This window comes from Eubalaena glacialis, chromosome 5 (genome assembly GCF_028564815.1).
Source record: "Eubalaena glacialis isolate mEubGla1 chromosome 5, mEubGla1.1.hap2.+ XY, whole genome shotgun sequence".
Taxonomy (NCBI): domain Eukaryota; kingdom Metazoa; phylum Chordata; class Mammalia; order Artiodactyla; family Balaenidae; genus Eubalaena; species Eubalaena glacialis.
Genome location: NC_083720.1, coordinates 57464093 through 57483467, shown reverse-complemented (window position 1 = coordinate 57483467; position 19375 = coordinate 57464093). Strand labels below are relative to the sequence as shown.

The 19375-nt window shown below is 32.9% G+C and overlaps 1 protein-coding gene across 2 annotated transcripts in view; it reads right to left on the bottom strand.

Moving 5' to 3' along the window:
* PCDH7 (protocadherin 7) overlaps nt 1-19375 on the bottom strand; it is a 404366-nt gene that overhangs the window by 193710 nt on the left and 191281 nt on the right. The window contains exon 2 of one of the 2 annotated variants that reach the window (XM_061191303.1): nt 17545-17761. In XM_061191303.1, the coding sequence (XP_061047286.1) occupies nt 17545-17761 (217 nt within the window). The remainder of the gene's footprint in view (nt 1-17544; nt 17762-19375) is intronic. The other variant, XM_061191304.1, reaches the window with a different exon arrangement.

The window sequence follows — 19375 nt, the reverse complement described above, 5'->3', positions numbered from 1 at the left end:
GAAGAACCTATTCTTTCTTTCCCCTGCCACATATATGCTCTTTTATCTTTAAGTGATACATTTCCTGCGGGGGAGGGGTCCTTGAAAATAAGCCATGGATTTCATTGTAAAAATGACAGCTAAGTTTATTTTGAGTACTGTATAAAAAGAAACAAAATCTTTGAAATCTTTGCCTTAGTATATCTTCTCTATTTGTACATAATGCACAAAATATGCTTTTGTATTTTGCTGTTGTATATTTTTCCATTTATGGAAATAAAATTTTGTAAAATTTTATATTGTATGCTTAAACTTTTTGAGTCTTTTAAATAGTCAATTATTCAATTAATGGGGGTTCATTATAAGAAGAAGAAGGTGAAATCACCATTTTTTAAGTAAAAGTTTACTGACCAAATACACTGAATTTCTCAGTAGAGTTTCAATGAAAATCAATTCACAGAGTGTGATGATAAAAGCTTTTGAAAAGTTCAAGACCAAAAAAAAAAAAATATCCACTCTTTAAAATGTGGACCAAAAGTTCTGAGGTTTAATTCCTGGGAGACGAAGAAAGAGGTTAAATATATTTTGATATGCCAAATGCAGTTTCAGAGCACTGGTAATAACCCTGAGTCCCTCTTGCTTACACACACACCAATATTCTTCATTCTGGGGTAATCACTGGTCTCAAACTCCAGGCCTGTGCTCATCAACCTTGGTCCGTTTTTCTTCTAACATGAACTCAATTAAACTTCCTACTCTTTTTTTTTTTTTAATACCCTGAGAAAACCATAATTCAAAAAGAGACATGTACCGCAATGTTCATTGCAGCACTATTTACAATAGCCAGGACATGGAAGCAAACTTCCTACTCTTAATGGACCTTTCCATTTCTTGCCAATAAAAGAAACAGGTAAGGAAATACATCAAAAGTAGGCATGTACATGGAAAGTTACATTCTGTGTAAGAGCAAGTATTTCTAAAATAAATGTGTATTCTAAATTTTCCTACATCAAATTTAGATTTGCAAAGCCAGGCCATGTATGATTACAAATGTTGAAAGCATACCTCTTCAGTGGTTCATGCTTTTGATATTTCAAATTACAACAGCATCCCATTTTTACAAGGCATTACTAGAATATTCTCCAATGTGTACGTTAGATTCCTTTATAGAGACAGTCATGTTCCTACAAGCCATAAATTTAATAAATCATCAGATATATAACTTTCATTCTCACATTTACATTACCAAGTATTTTATGGAGCAATTTTCCTAGTCATAGCAGTGAGACTGTTCAGTGATATAAATAAATAAATAAATAAATACTATTTCAACATAAAACCCTTAGTTCTAAAGGAAAATAACTATGCTGGAGTCTCACAAGAATACAATTCACTATTAAAAAGAATTCAGTTATCAGTAGGGTCTATCTTGGATTGCTTCCATGAAGGTTTATTACGAATATTATCAGAAGGACTTTATTATAACAAGCATTGCAGAAGCCAAGGACACAGTTATGGCTGGGTTCCAGTGAAGAGAGAAATAGCTTGAAAAGCCTAATATACCGCAATACTGAAATTGTTATTATAAATAACTGGTACATTTACATCGGATTATCATACATTTTCAACAGAAACTTGAAATGCCAACTCTGTCAGTATCAGTCTCTGGGCACAGTTTCTTGCTGAGACCTGTTATGCATTATCAGAGTCAGGCGTAAATGCTCCCAAAGGATTTTTAGGCTTATATTATAAAACAAAATCCCTTGTAAGGAAAACCAGACTTTTAGGTGTAAAGGATATTTTGAAATGATGAAATATTTGAATGATCCAGTGAAATTACCTTGAAACAATATTTTAAAATGCTCTAACTAAACATACAGCTATTTTAACTTAATCAGCACAGCCCCTAAGTATATAATGTAAAAATGTAAGTATACATCTTATTCTTGAGAGGTGGGGGGGGAAGCAGTAGAAGGCACTAGAAAACTACAGCCTTAAATTAACCTTATAGCCCTTTTGTTAGTTTTTTACTGAAGGGATTATATTGAAATCCAAGTTGGCATGTTACATAATGAGAAAAATCAACCCAAATTTTAAAGGCACATGCTCTACACATTTCTTATTTGCAATTTAATAAACTTACTTTAATAAAGGAGTATTACTTATTTTTACAATAAAAGTCTCAATATGGTAGGAGGCTGTCAAATCTGCAAATGATGAAACTATTGACTTTAATTTAATGGAACATTTCCAAAATAAAGTCTTTCTGGAGGCATAGTTTATTACTCAAATTATTTCCAAGAAGTGCTTTAGCCTTCTCAGCCCAGCCCATCCAGGATGATGTGTCATGCATGTGTGCATGCATGCGTGTGTGTTTCCCAGGTGAGCAATACTGAGTCTTCTTAAAATTTGCTCATAAATTTCAGAATGAGTATTCAAAATATACAGCAACTGATAAGTCAAATTCTCCACATGTTTTGCCATCAAATAAAATATTTGTCCTCAGTATTGTCTAGGAAGGCACATCAGGTACAAGTAGATAGTTCGTGAAGTCCAATCAATAAGGACGCTAGCTAAATGAAGTGCAAAAAATATTATAATGGATCCTTTTTCTCTTTGGAATCGATGGCAGTAACCTTTGTTTAGAAAAAATGTGTGTCTGAGCAATAACGTGTACCAATATTTCTCAAGCTGCTAAAATGAAAAGAGCTCAGAGGTAGGCATCTCTCCATGTAGTTATATTATGTTTTCTGTTTATTTCTCCCCTATTGAGGCAAGAGAACTGCCTTAAGCACTTCAGAAATGCCCTACCTTCTTCCTATGGAAGGAAATGAAGGCCTTAGCACTGAAGCTAAAATATATACAATAGATACAAATAAGCAGCAGGGGCAGATGGGAGCTTTTGGTTGCTTGATGACTAGGTCAATTATTAGCAAACTAAATATGCCAGCTTCTCAGTGAAAACAGATATTTTCACTTAATCCCACACTGAAATATGCACTATCTTTTCTGCATGTTCCTAAATACATGAAATGATTCCATGTCAAATAAAAAAGCAATATTCTTATTTCAGTATGAAAACCAAATTACAATAGCTTAACTGTTAGCACCGATTGAGTTATCAATCTATATTTGTAAGGCATATCTTCTCCTGACTACTAAAAAATTTAATAAGATATAATACTTAAGAATAAAGGAGTTGGAAAATCTTTTGTGCAGACGATATATACGCGCTTTTATTTGTTTATGCCAGTGGTTTTGAAATTACTTTTCAATTTATTTTAATTTGTTACTGTATCTAAGGAAGCTTCTTTTTCTTAAGCAAGTTTGAGCAAATTCAATAATTTATATCAGCTGATAGGCATAATTAAAATAAATATTCCCCAGAGAGGCATGGGGCTTATGTTGCAGTTAAAAATATGTGTGCCCCAGTCCTAAAATAGCTAAGATATTTTCTAATTCAATCATATACTATAAAAATTCTATTATTTAACACAGTCTAGTAGTTCTGAAAGTAGTGATATGGGTAAATAAGTGTTTTCGCTATATTTATCCTACAAAGGGGAACATTTGAAAGAAAAATCTCTAAGAGTATAAATTTGCTTGTTTTCTTGCTTATTTTGAAATTTTCAACATTATTGAGACATTAAAAGTAATAAATAAACTTTAAGTATCTTTTTAATACATGCTTTACTGAACGGTTTGCATAATTAAAGTTAATTGCTTCTGTTTCCACAATCTTTGGGAGTCATGGGACCAACTCCAGAAGCAGGCTCTTAGTGCTGTATTTTCTCATACACATGCATTATCCTTTTCAGTGAAGCACCTTCCCTACCTTGGCAGAAGGATACAATGAAGGGGTGTGTGTGTGTGTGTGTGTGTGTGTGTGTGTGTGTGTGTAGAATGAACTACCAACGAAATACAGGCATAAGGAATAAAACTGTATAGTTTAATCAGTGAATAAAGCACCTGGTATTAATTCTTACCCTATCTTGGGCATACGGTATTTCCTTAAGCAGCTCATTATATTGAGTCTATTATATTAGTATTCTGAAAGGAAAAAATAATTAGCATGTTCTTAATTGTTGTGATATGAACACAACTATTTCACTTATGATCCCAGGTATCAACATTTATGTCAGCCCACAATGTAGAGTATTTCTTGATGATGACACAAAATAACTGCCTTACACAAAATTACAAAAATGCATTGTGTTTTATAACACATGCAAATAAAAAGGGGAATTCCCTTAATATCCCTGAAAAAGGGAATGGATTACTGGTTGCCTCAGATAATGAGACAATGAGATCAGTGATTTGCTCAAAACTGCATAATACATTAATGCTTCTGTTATACATAAAATGAAAACTAAATTTTTCCTACTTAAAGATATTTTTAAAATAGAAATAATGATAATGGCTATCATAGGTTTTCCTGAGCTTTGAATGTAGTAACATAAACATAGCTCTTTGGAGCTGATAGCAACAAAGCAAGAATAATAAATAATAACAGTTACTAAGTTGAGCACCTAGTATTATCAAGTATTAACCATAATTTTACTTCTCTTCTTCCCAGTTACATCATTTATAAAATGCAGATAATATTACCTTCCTCAGAGTGAGTCTATGAAGCAAATGAATATGTAGAACCCTCAGGTTATCACTAATATACTGTAAAATATTCATTTATTATTTCAATTTTTCCTTACCCTTTTATCATTTATTTTTAGATACTTAATAAAGATACTATTTCATCATTCTAGTAAGACTTTTTTGATAGATAGATTGTCCTCTTTATGTTATGTTTCTCTTTTCTGGTGCTTCACTCTTTGTGTGTGTAAGTGTAAGAGGGCGTGAATGAATCTATAATTCATTTGTCTCTGACATTAGAGATACTTCGTGATGACTTGGTTCTTTTAAATTCCCTTCAGCCCTTTATATTTGAATTGTATTGTAACTGGGGTGTTTCATACTGTGATCTGAAAATTATCTCCTATAACTATAAAAGTTGATTTCTACATTTATAAATGTATTTGGCTTAATTAGTAGTTTAAGAGGAGATGTGAATAAGTGTTATGAATTGGTGCCTAGTTGGCGGAGTCTATCCACACTCTGTGATTGGCAGTCATCTTTACAAGGCTTTTCTTACTGCCATGAATTTTTGAGAGTTGGCCATAATCTCAGTCTTTTAGAAACCACTTGGCTACTGGGCACTGAATGATCTTTAATAATTATTCGATGAATATCTCTGTGAGTTACTGTTTTTTGTCATTTACTACTCCTTAACAATAAATCCAGGAAAATATATGCAGGCCTCTTAAAGACAGAAGCCATTTAGCTGCAGAAAATAAATGTGAAACTATTAATATGTTTTCTCTGTCTATGACTTTTATTATATTTGCTATAAACACTGGCACTTGTTCACAGTGGGTAGAGAGCCATGTGTTCTTAGCCTTGGAAACCGATAAGGAATTCAAAAGGGGCCAGGAAACAACTTACTTTAATGGCAAAATATATGCGAGGCCAGTGAACACTTTTGTAAGCAAGAAAACAATTATGCATTTAAAAATATCATAAATATCGTGGATCTGATTTAATCTGGGAAAAAAAAAACGAACTACAGAACCAGAAAAAAATTTTAAGGTATCTTTAAAACAATTAGCATAGTAAAGTAGTTATCTGATAGAATTTTATTAAATGCTAACTATCTAAAAAATATGTTCATGTATAACTGCACGATAACTCTTTAAGAAAGATAGGGCAATAATTATTATAATTATTGTCTTCATTTTATAAGGAAGTGAGATATTATGTGAACTGATCTAGGTTCCCTTCTCGAAAATGTGATGGAGGTTGAACTAGGACCCAAACTTCTGGTATCAATTCCTTGCAAATGTACATATTGTATTACATACCACAACACAGCAGAATTAAGTTAGGTTTAAGAAGGACTTTTTAAAACTGAAAACTTATAGAACAGACTATTCCAAAAAGTATCCCCAAAAGAGTATAGAAACTTGATAGTCTGAAATGACTCAAACATAATGACTTTTGGTAGAGGAAATGAATTACTTGATCCTTAAAATGACCTAGATAAGGTATTAGAAGGGAGAAAATGTGCATGGGATGGTGAGGTTGGGAGAGGCAAAGGAGCAAGATTATTAGAAGGATAAAATAAAGAAAAAATATAAAATCTCAGAGTCAATCTGTGGGACGTTTCTTTAATCCTCCTTCAGAAATGAAATGACTGTCAGAGGAGCTCAGAACTTTTCATTAGGGTAAAGAAGAGTAATGCATTTTCCCTGCTATTTTCAAAACTAAAACATAAAGACCAGAGGCTAAGTAATCAAGTCAGAAGTCTTGTACTTTGTGCCCTGAAATAAAATGTGGTTACTTAAGAAAAACACACATGGGGACCTCTAAACCCATGGACAATTGATAGAACTAATTTAATAGCTACTTCATTCTGGGGACATAGATAATACTCAGACATAGGCTGCAAAGGAAAAGCATGTGGGTTTGATTTCACAAAAGAGGAGAAAAACAGTCTGGGGCTGAAATAGGCAAGAATTAGATTTTAGATCTTCATTAATTCTGGGAAAAAGAGATGAACCAATGCTGTCCAGGAAACTAAAAGTGCCTCTTAAAATTGAATTCTCAAAGAACTAGTGAAGGCTGAATACAATTGATCACACTAAATAAAGGGCAGTAAGCTTAAGGGGAAAAAAAACAAAACAAAACTCTCATAAAATATGGTTCTGTGTGCACATGTTGCTTTCCAATCACCTGTTTAAAGATGATGTATGATTAACATTGCCTCAACCAAAGTGAAGGGAAAGAATAAGGACTGGGCCCTAAATTCAATTTTCTCAAATACTTGTATAATTGAAAAATGAGTTTATTTTAGGTGAAAATTATCTGAGAAATTATGACTATATAAATAATGATTTTGAAAATTACGTATCAGTCTAGATGTTTCTGATTGACACAGTATTTTGAGAGTCAGGTATTAATTAAGAGTAACCCAGTAAACAATGAAATTGATGGATAATTAATTGAATGTTTAGATAATGCAGAGACAACTTACAGAATGGACCAGAAGCAAGGAGGGAAACAAAGTCTGGCCATTAAATCATGCCTAAAGCTGATATTGAGAAAATCATTTACATATTTAAAAAAAAAATTTTTCCTTAAGAGATAACCTTAAAGAGAAGAGAAAACAAACAAACAACAAAAACAACAAACATGAGTTAGAGACACAGAATTGCAGCTGCTGCCTAGTACTAAAAGAGTCCCTGAATCTAGGACGCCAAAGCAATCTATTTTCAGGAGAGGATCTCGGTCAACGGTAGACATGTTACAGCAGACCTTATCCGCCTCACTGGGTCTGGATGAAGAGTTCCTCTTCTGATTTCATCCTCGTCAGGCAATCTTTTAAGAGGTACACTGAGTTTCCTTGGGTCTCCTTAGAGATAAAGAATATTGCCTTGGAGAAGAAGCAGGGACTTTCCTATTTCTTAATGGGATATTCTCCTGTTCAAAATTTAATAAACTAATATTCCAGTTTAACACCAAGGTCTTATAATAACGTTTAGAATTTGTTTTGGCTCTGTACAGCTCTGCACACTGATGAAACTGATATTTGGATCTAGAAAAAAATTTGCAGGTACTGCCTAGAGGCCACTCAGTAACCGGAAAGGATGCACATTTCTAGAGGTTTTTGATGAACCAAATAAACATATGCATGATTAAATAGGAGCTGAAGTTTTGTTTTGAAATTATTATGTAGCAATTATTTAGATTATCTTGGGCTGGAAGACTAGTTTTATCAATGTAGTCCCTACTTATAATTCCTACTAAGCAACAATGAATACAGAGAAAGGAGAATACATTTATGTGACATTGATAGTTGTCCTTTCTTAGATAAAAACAACATCAAAAGTGACATCTGCCTGGCAAATCATCATTAGTAAGTCTCCACACATAACACATTTGGAGGCAATTCTTCCCTTGCATGGTGCACTAGCTGTGCTAAGCATCTTTGACCTTGCATTTCTGTAACTGGAACTGGATAGTCCTTTACAATTAGAATTTATTTATCCTGCAAATTCTATTTCATTGTTTTCTGTTTTGAAGCATATCTATTTGCATAATATTACTAACAATTGATAGCACTCTTACAGTGTCAGGAATCTTATAATCACAAAATAAAAATGTTTGATGATAACTAAAAATGTTTGATATCAATTATTGGATCTCACCAAAAATGCAATTAGTCAGATACTATTTTAATTCCAAGCCAGTGAGATGGACGAATGATGACCTAGTATAAAATAAAACATAGAAGTTACATGAGAGGCCAAAACTCACTTAAAAGAGTAATTATTATATCTCAAGGAAAGATAGCAAAAGCTATTATACAAAAATTTCAGACTCTGTTGTACTTTCAGAAAATTTTGTAGAAAGAGCGACAAAAAATCCTGAACATACCATAAAGTATAAGTTGGTTAGAAATTTATTAAGATTGATGTCAAGGGGTGCAACCATGCCCCTGCCTCTGACAATGACATTATAATGGGCTAGCTGACCTTGGGAAAAAATTTCAAGTGTGTTCTTACACTACATCTCCTGGTCTTCTGCTTTCTCAATTGTCTTTCTCAATTGTCTCACTTCTGTTGAATCTCTATTGGCAACACAGGGTTCCTAGTCCATACAACTAAATTCAACAATTTTTTTGAACATCTATGTATAACTCTAATTCTAAATTTCCCCTTAGCCTGCCACGCTTTGTTTGGTTTCACTTTTTTATTTTAAAATATCCTTCTCTGAAGCTTATTTCATTATTCTCTTATATTTCAGTATTTTTTTCAGATTCTGTGTTGGGTACAATCTCTCTCTTCTCTAGTGTCATATGTTTAATTGATGGTCACATCTATTCTCCAAGTTTCATAATCATCAGGGTGCCAATGACTCCTAATGCTGTATTTCTGCTATTTATTTCTACTCCCAAGTTTCTAATGTACATTTTAATAGCCTGCTAGATATCACCTGAATTTTTCAAAGGTACCCTAAATCTGACATGTCTTAATCCGGTTCGTTCTCCTGGAAAGATGCTATTCCTTCCATTTTTCCCAAGTTGGCAAATAGCACCTCTGTCTTCCCACCATTGGTATCCTTGGTATCACTCACTATTCTCTATAACCTTACCCTTTTTTCTGCTTATCAAATCCTAGTCACCCATCCTTCAAAGTTTGGCTACAGTTTTTCACATGCCCAACTCATATACTATTCTGGTTCTGGTAACCTTTAGTCTCTAAACCTAGAGCCTCTCATGCCTTTACTTTTAAACACCTAATTCTGTACATGTCATTCTCCATCACAATACCTAACACTTAGAAGGCAGAGAGAATGTCTCATTCACCTTTGGATCCTTCGTGGGAATTTGCATAGAGTAAATGCTCAACAAATGGTTATTGAACTTCATGAATTCTCATAATACTCCAAATTCCCTGTTCATTGTATAAAATTTCATCTATGGCTATGATGACCTTTTGCTACAAATGCTGGGTTGGTGAAATGCAACCTCATACTGAAAAGAAACAATGTGCACAATTCAGTATAGGGAACTATGGTTCGCAGGAATGCAACCTCAGAGTAGCACACCACTCTCAGATCATATGTGGGTCCCCCAATGACCTCATCGTTGGAAATGCTAAGCATTTCAGAGCAAAAATAAAATCACAGAAGATACATTTTGCAATAGAAATGAATGAGTAGATTATTTTTAAACAATAGGATGCTGTTCTATCTTTTTATTACCAAAATATTTTATAGCACTCATTGCAGATTTCTTTTAAATATACAGTATCAAAACTTAGTTTCCTTTGTGACTATCACATTTTAGCAGCTGAAAATCTGTTTTAAAGGAGGCATTTAAATTTGCACGTGTTTCAAATATTTTTTCATTTTGTAACAAACTTACACTTTCTGTACAGTAATGAGAAGGCATACAAGATAATGAGACTGATGTCAAAAAAATATACACCTGCATAAATTAAGTAAAATTTATCAGAAACAAGATTTAAAAATAAGGCAACCTGTTGTCTATATTTCAGATAGAAAGGGAATGTGACATAAAGACAAATACCCAAATATTTAACTCGAATCTTGAGATAACAATTACAAAAACAATTTGCAACCACAACAGAAGGAATGAATTGGTTTTTCAAAAAATAAACTTAATCTAATCCAATCTACTCCAATCTAATCATCTGATTTGAGTAATACAATTTGTCTTCTGAAAAGAAATCACAAGAACATAAAAAAAATTATTTACAGGCTCTTATTAAGTTTGAAAAGCCTTATTTAAAGCACGTGTATTTTTAGTAATTGTCCATATTTATGAGCAGGGAAAGAAAAGAGACAAAAAAATAATCTGTTCTGTAGATGAGACCTGGATTTACCATATGCTGACAATTTTATCAATGATAAATTCTGGAGTTTTGGAACTAATTATGTTTAGCACCAAGAAAACAAAAGCAATAACTTGATTAGAAAAGTAAAACAAACAAATAATTTAACTTCATTTAGCTTGACATGAAGCTTCCAGGCCAATATAGTACTTATTTTTAAATCATGTAGAAGATGGGGAGGTAAAAAGAGAGGCTATGATGCAGATAACATTTCAAGGCCTTCTTCCAGCCCAAGCTATTATTTATAAAATGGAAAGATTTCAGTAAGTGCCTTTATAATTGTTTCATCTGAATAATCTTCCTCTCCATTCTCTGTGCTTCATACCACTCTGAACTTCTCTGACGAGCTTTCTCCTTTTCATATTATAGTGAAGATACCGAAATCAAGGTTGTATTTTCCTAACCTAAGGACTTCCACCATGAAGGCAGATACTCTTTCGCGTTCACTTCTACTTCCTCAGAAAGCCTTGGCCAAGTTTTATTTTCCATACATGTTTGCTGAATCAAAATGAATAACCACAGCTTTGTCACTATATAATCACCCCATTCAACAAGGGACAGGGAGGATATTACTCTGTTTTGCTTTACTTAAGAGAATGCTTTTCTTACAAAAAAAAAAATACCTGCAATAGGAAAAGTAACAACAGTGAGTGTTTTAACCTAAAAGAGGAATACTGAGATGAAACAGTTTCTCAATAAGTGGTCTAACCTCTGAGGTTGAGTGCTAACTACACTTTAAGTTAGTCCCAGAGTTCCTTAAATCACACAGAAGATGATTGAGTGTTATCATATTTCAGCAACATCAAGTTTCTTATATATAACTTTAGAACAAAATCAGAGGAAGAACAAAAGTATATACAATGTATAAGCAAAGAAGAATGCAAGTATGGGGATAATACCTTGACTAGATAAGGAACTTAACATAGAATTCATTATCTAATAAGTGTGCTGAAATCCAGATAAGCAAATGCTTTGAGAGTCTGGAGGCAACAAACCCCCTAACTGACTTTCAAAGTCACTTTGAGATTTGATGAGAGCTCATTCCCTCCTCAAATGTCATAAGGGTTCAGCAGAGTGATCTAGTTTTAAAGGACTAAATTAGAATAAAAAGGATAATATGGCCACACATTTTATCAGTGTTAATTATTAATACTGAGATTAAAAAGAAAGGGCTGAGTGTTCGGTAAGCATACTAATAGGACACTTTTTTCATCTCGTTTTCTCTGTCAGTGTGAATACTTTGCGGCAGTTCAAAGGGAAATATACACCTGAAGAATAATGCATTCAACTGGAAAACTGGGTATAAAATGTAAAAACATTAAAAAAGAGAGAAGAGAATACAGGGAGATAATGACTTCTCCTCACCTTAAATGACAGAGCGCACGAAGAGTTGGGTTGATTTGATACCTCAGGATAGAATCTTTCTTTCCCCTCTTTTTAGCTCCCGGATATGTTTAAATGTCACTGGGTGTCACCCCTTGGTACCCCACAAAAATGAGAAATTGACTGGGAAGTATTCAAGGTGAGAATATCATTCTTACCAGTCATTTTAGAATGCTATCTTTGTGAAACTAAACATTTTATGATGTTTTCATGATTATGCCATTGTGTCATATCAAATCTACCTAAAGTTAATAATAATCACAATTATTTTATTATTACTATTTAAATAATAGTAGTAAATAATTTTATCATCAACTAATATAGTAAAATTATTGTTACTCTTTTACTATTTATTTATAAATTATTACGTGCTATTATCTCACTTAGTGTCTTCCACAATCCTATGATTTATTATTAAGTGGGGCTAAGAGAAGTCAGAAAATTACACTGTTAGTAAGAGGAGAAATCAGGATTTAACCTGATGTCCTTAGATTTCAAGCCTGTTTCTTAAGCCAGTCCATTCTGTCTACTATATTACCTCTTCTTCCACAGGACAATGTCTTCTTTAGATTCTTTTAGACTGTGCTGCTCATTTTACTGGAAAGCTAGAAAACTGCTGTAGCACACATCTTGATTAGTTGAGACTCTGCTTAGAGATAATCTCTATTATCACTATCCATAATCACTATGAAGAAGTAGGAGTAAATAAGGCCCTCCAGAAGTGGGGGTGGGGGGGTGTGTGGACTTGGGGATACTTGGGAGGTACAGAGCCATTTTACAGATGGCTAGAAAAGTAAAAAAATGCAGTCAGACACTGGTAACTAGACACAGTGAAATGCAGAACCATGAAAATGAATCTTTCCAAGGTATATGTCTCTTCCTACAGACAAAACTTTTCAGGGAATTTGTTTTGGGGTATTATGAGTATGCCATTAACAAGTATATGAGCATCTTTGGAAAGCTGGAAGAGACAGTGTTGTTAATTCAGTCTAAATGAAGACAGCACAAACCAACGATAACCAGATGATAGTACCTTACAGATGACTACTGAAAATTGGGTATGTAAAAGAAAAGCAGAAAGTAGAGAGTCCTTTATCCCACACAAGGATATGAGTTTAGTGTCTATTCTAATTACCCTTGGTCATATAAACATGATGTTTCATTTCCAAATGATATTTCAAATATACTGTTATTTACTTCTGAAAGCAATGTGAAAGTCCATGGCAGATACGAAAAGACTTCCCAGCGGAATGCACCGTTTCAACCCTCAAGAACAATGTGCTGTAAACACTAAAGCATGTGTAGTGAGAGGAATGAATAAAACAGTTAAGCCTAGTTTACATAGGTCTGAAGAAGTAAGAAAGTTTGGAAGTGTGAAATTCAAAAATATTAGCATATAAAAATCAAAATTATCTTTTAAATGTCTGAGAAAATCAAAAGCATAAAATTAATTAGGCAGTTAGAATGGCCAAATTTCTGACCATTTAACTTTTTAAAAACCTGCCTTATGGATCAACTGCTATTTTCTTATTTTAATTTATTTCTCTGTTATACTATTTGTAAGTTTACCCAGAGGAAAAATACCTACTGTTTTGTACCTTTTGTTCACTCTTAACTCTGACCAAAGTTTACGCTGTGAGGTAAGAAAGGAAATGTGCTTATTCAATTGTGAGATAACTTAGTCATAATTAATGGTTTTGAGGGCACTGTACCCAAAGCCAGATCAGACCTAAAAATGCCTCTCTTGCACAGTGTAATTTGGGGAGGCTCCAAAACTGTCTCCTATACTGGCCTGCTGTTGGACCAACTTTTCCACATACCTGGCCAGAAATCACACCCTTTGACCCGATTCATTTCTTTGATTTATGTAATACATTCATTATCTACTATTAGAATGCACATGTGTTATATAAGTTGTGAAGAAGGCCCTAGAATTACTTCTGCTTTGCCCATATTACTGCATATTATCAAATTCACTCAACGTCTCACTAAGAGACCCAAAGTTCTCTTTCTATTCAGGAGAATAAACTTTGTAAGAAAAATTGGATGTAAGAAAAGAATCACAGCTTATTGGATCTGCATATGGTTTTCATGTTAATTTAGTTAATTGCCTTATAGATGATAGAAACAGACCCAAAAGGAGTAAGTGACCTACCCAATCCTAAACGAAAATTGGGATTAGAGGTCAAGTGGGCTGTTTTCCATATTTGAGTTGTTAAACATATTATATGATCAAGTGATACATAGTAAAACAAACTAGCTCTGCAAATATGATTCAGGGGGACTTCTGGAAGAATAAGTAGACCATGGCATGAAGGCAGGGGTCAAAATAAAAACTTACAATAGACCTAAAGAAACTCATAAACACCATTCCAAGACAGACTCTGAAGCCTGCTGCATAGTTAAGACAAGGGCAAGCTCTTGCATAGTCAATGGTTACCCTTAATGTGGTGGTACTTTTAAGCCTAATATTTGGTTTTCACTTAAATTATTAATTTATTTTATCATTAAAATATCATTAATGATAAAGTATTTTACCATTACTTAACTTCCCACCATGTACTCCATATTTTAAAATATGTAATCCCATTAAATGTATTTTAATAAAATAACAAATAACCAATTTCCCCAATTTTATCAAAGGATCAACTTGAAGTAATCATACTATTGATATTAATTAAAGGAAAAGAAAAAATGTTAGTGATTTTTTAATTAATAAATGCATAATTCATGAGGGTTTTTTTAAAAGTATTTTTAATGTATAATTTTCATTGTTCCTTTCCAGAGACCCATGGGATATATAAGTACCCAGATGTGAAATGATCAGAATGGTGGGTCTCACATTAATTAATAGATTCTAGTTTCAAGAAATTATGTTTATTCTTACACTGTATTCTTTTACCTAAGCTAATAAGAAAATAAAGCCTCTTTTATCATTTGGCACTAATGTGGGTTGAAATATAGGGTAAAACTTGTTATAAAGAGAATTAACCCATAAGCTCTTAATAAAATTTTATTACGCTAAAGTATAGAAGGCAGAAGTAAAAGGTTTTGTAAAACGTAAGTGCATTTCACTGCCTATGTAATTAAATTTTCTTGTATTTTGGTTATTTCCTTACTACAGCATCTGTGACAATTTATTTTTATCATTAGCTGTCCCAATTTATACCCAGTTTGCCTCATCACATTGGAATATTATAAAATCATTGCACTGGAATTTATCTTCTAAATTTTACAAGGAAAGTTAATCCAAAAAATTGAGTTATAACTGCATTGTTTCACATAGGTTAAAATTCAAGAAAAATGTTTGAGGTAATAATAATTAGGAACTAGGACAGCATCCAAAATGGTATTTTCATGGAAAATCCAATACAAATCCTGATTAAAACCTAACCAAGCAAAACACTGCAGATTACCTGGATTCCAATTAAACGTGACAAATGAATATTTGACAGGTTTCAACTCCAATTCTATTTATGCCAGAATGCTCCATTAATATTGAAGACGAAACTACCAGAATTCAAGCATACAATTGCACTTTACTGCTAGATAATAGTCTGAAAACCTGAACCCAACAAAACTCTTACTCAAATGTCAACTGCTACATTTGGATCACCCAAAGTGAATCACATCTCCTGTGTCATTACCTATAGATCGGGGCTAACATGAATCACAGCTAGCAGATGACAAATGGTTACACAAACACTGAATTTCAAGTGTCAGTCACACAAAATCAGGAAAAATCAGTTACATTATTGTGTTCCTTGGCCGTTGACAAGACTGAAAACATGGTTATAAAAAATAACTAAAAGTCTTCCTTGGGAAATGTTTCTCAGTAAACTTTCTAGCCTCTCAACAAGCTCACCAGTTATGTTTTCCATGACATGTATGTTTCCTAAAAAGTAACTGCTATGTGTTTGTTTTATACAATTATGTTTATTATTAATTATTTCTTTCTTATGTTAATGGCACTGAATCCTCAAACTTAAAAAACAGAAAATAACATTAAAACATGATTATAATGCCAATGATAGCTGACACCCAAAAAATAAAGATTTAATTGTACTTTACGTTGTTTATAGTGAGACAAGTACTTTTTAAAACACAAATAAAATTATATGATATCATCAAAAGGTAATGCAGATATACTATTGCCCTTAAAGTAAATTAATCCTGCCTTCCTGGGGGGTGGTGTGTGTATATACAAAACATTATTACGGTATTTTTAATTAATTTTTACTTTCGTGCAAAGCATTTTAAACCTATTTGCCTTAAATATACATTCGTCTGCATTGCAATTCATACCAAAATTTTTATACTTATTTTAAAAAATACTAAAAAAAATGTGAATTCTTAAAAACCATGTCAAACTCCCATCCACATAAGCACACACCGCCATACACACAGGTAAGCATGACTTCATAGCCATAAGGCAAAATGCATTTAATCTCTGGCTAATTAATCAAGAAAGTTGTCAATCATCAGACCCTGCTCAATATCATATCTGCTCAACCAGATAACAGTGTGGAAAAATAATTATTTAACATGATTTAATTTAACAATAATTTCACTTAAGGTCATTTACAATGTATTATTCTCTAATGTTGGGTTTTAATATTCATAGGTAAATGTCCAGAAAAAAAAATCAGACTTTCTCCTGCTCTAATATGTTCTATTTGCATAACATCACTAAAGAAACTGGCATATAACAAAAATTTAGAGTGTCTTACTTCACTTGGCGGATGGAGTGGTGAAAGACAAAATTCACTTCAAGGTTTCACTAGAAATAAAAATGTGTGTGATTCCCCTTCCTTTCTCTGCATATAACCAAATCTATTTTTATATATGAAATAATAAAGTTAGCAAGAACTTTACCATTCCATTATTTGACACAAATGTATTCTTCAGGCATTTACTTATAACCTGAAATCTAAAATATAAATCACCTAATTGTCTTTGGTAACATAAACAAATGTGAAAAGTTTCATAAGCACTACTTGCTATCTAACTTTATAACTTAAAGGAAAGTGTACATAAGGCCAATTGTGATAATATGAGAACCATCTCACAACAGGATAAGAATATAGAGTGCTATAATCTTCTTTCCTCCCTTTCCCTTGCACAAAAATGAGAAAAACCTTATAATTAAATAAGAGGGGAGTTCTAATAGCATTTACAATATATTTTGGAGAATAAGATAATACTGTTCTCCTTCTTTGACTCCATTTCAGTTATCACTTGAAAGGGAGAGGTTTGAAAATATTTTTCTAAATACCTAGGAGAAGAAAGAATCCAGCAAGGTGTGTTTGCTGTCATTTCCTTTTACCAAGACTGGATGATTGCAATTGAAGAAATAGTTGCATGACAAAAATGAATAGAAGAAAACAATCACACAAGACCTTTCTTAGCGGCTATTGTTTAGGTATTACGGACTAGTTTAGTCTTTTCCATAACAGGTACTACTCTGATTTATTTGTAAATGTGTTTATTTATGACAGGTTGTTTTAAAATGATGGTGCAAGTTTGGTGAATTTTATCTATAGAGTTATGTTCCTTTATCTGGCATTTCTGTACCTTTAGCAAATATTGATTATTTCAAATAACAGGTTTAGTGTCAGCTATTTTATTTTGGTTTTAGACTGACCTTCGCAAGTCTACTTATTACGGCTCACTAGCGTGATTATGTGTGTGATGTTGTGTTTGCCCCTACCATTTTCCATATGCTCTGCCTCACCAACACTGCCATCCGGCGTGGTCCTTTCATAGTTGTCCTCTGGGAGTGGAAGGGCACCCAGCCTTGGCCCTGATGAACTCTTACTGCTTGGTGTTTCTGACTCCTCCAGCCCGCTGTCATAGCAACTCTGCAGTGACCCCTGATGTGGGTCCTGGGGCTGACTCACAACAGAAAACGTCACTCTACGAAATGGCTGTAAGAGAAAAGATTCTGAATGTCACTAAGGTATAAGATTGTAAATAATCTTATTTAAAAAATACATAAATTACATACATTAAGGTCGACTGACAACCAATTCAATACAAAACGGTTAACATAACATGTTGAAATCTATTTGGTTAACTCTGTATTTTCTGAGACAATACCTAGAGCTTAGATTTTATTATGGAAAAACTGAAAATTCCCTTTCTGAAACAGAAATAAGAAACATCAATGTCACTAACACACACATGTAAATCTGATATGTTACTTCCACATATTCACCATTTTTCTATTCTGTAGTCTTCACTTCAAATATGTTTTCCACAAATAGACTCCTTATAAAAACAAGGGTCAGTGATTTTGGAGAGCAATAAATATAGAGCTAATCCATTGTAAGAAGATTTCATTTTTAAATACTTTTTCCATAAGGCAAATGGTTTAAAACTGAGTGTTCTGGCAGTTGACAAACTATTAAAGGCACAGCTGATAAACAGGAATTTAGATGTAGTGCTAGGAAATCGGAATATATTTCTTACTTCATTCATCTTAAATATATTACCTATTGACCCTGAAAGTGTAAGGGTAGTATTGAAATAATAGACAAAAAATTCCTGAACCAGGGAATTCAAAATAAACCAAAATTTTTAGTTGTATGTGCTTTTACTATGACTATTCACAATTTGCTCAAAAAAGTAACATCATGTACAGTCTTTAAGTTGTATTTAAAGTGTGCTGCAAATCTTTACCCAATTGGACTTCACAATTTACTATGTTACTACTGTTGGCTGGATAGAATACTTAATATATACGGAATTTAAAGGTTATCATAAATACAAAATAAAACAAAAACATTTTAGGTTCATTAAGGGGACAAATTAATGCCATTCATTGTCAGGGCTATGTACACATAATATTTTGGGAAAAAAAAATATAAAAAGGTTCTGTAATATTTGTTGGAGATTATTCTTGGCAATAGCTGTATTCATTAAGCTCTTGTATGATTTGAAAGTGGCATAAATGTACAGATTTTTGCACCTATAACTCAGACTGGTTCTTTCTAATATAAAGTATAAAACTAATGTTGCCAGAATAGCGAGAAAGGTAAAGAACATTTTTGGTACTTTTAGAACTTGAATACTATTGGTAGAAATCACTAATCACAACTGGGACCAGTAGAATTTTTAAAATATTAAGGATTATCTACATATGGTAGGTTATTAATGGGAAAGCTAAGAAGAATTGTGACATTTCCCCCAAATTTATAAATTTGTTTTACTAAAGACAAACACATGGTTCCACAAATCTTCCTTTTATTTTGTCTCAGATAGAAGATTGGCCAGGAATATTGTTTTGTTCGTATTTCTAACCCAGTACCTCTCCCTCCATGTACATACTTGGAGTGTACTGTCTTTATAAAATCTTTTTAATCTAATTCAAAATCAAACGTACAAAGGGAAAACATTTAAAGCACATTCTCTTCTTTATAATGTTTCACTGAATTGGGACTGCAGATTTTAAAACAATTACGAAGTATTTCTAGTACAAACAGCATGCACACCATGGGCCAAAATTTACTGGCAACTAAATCTCTAGAAACATTTTCCTT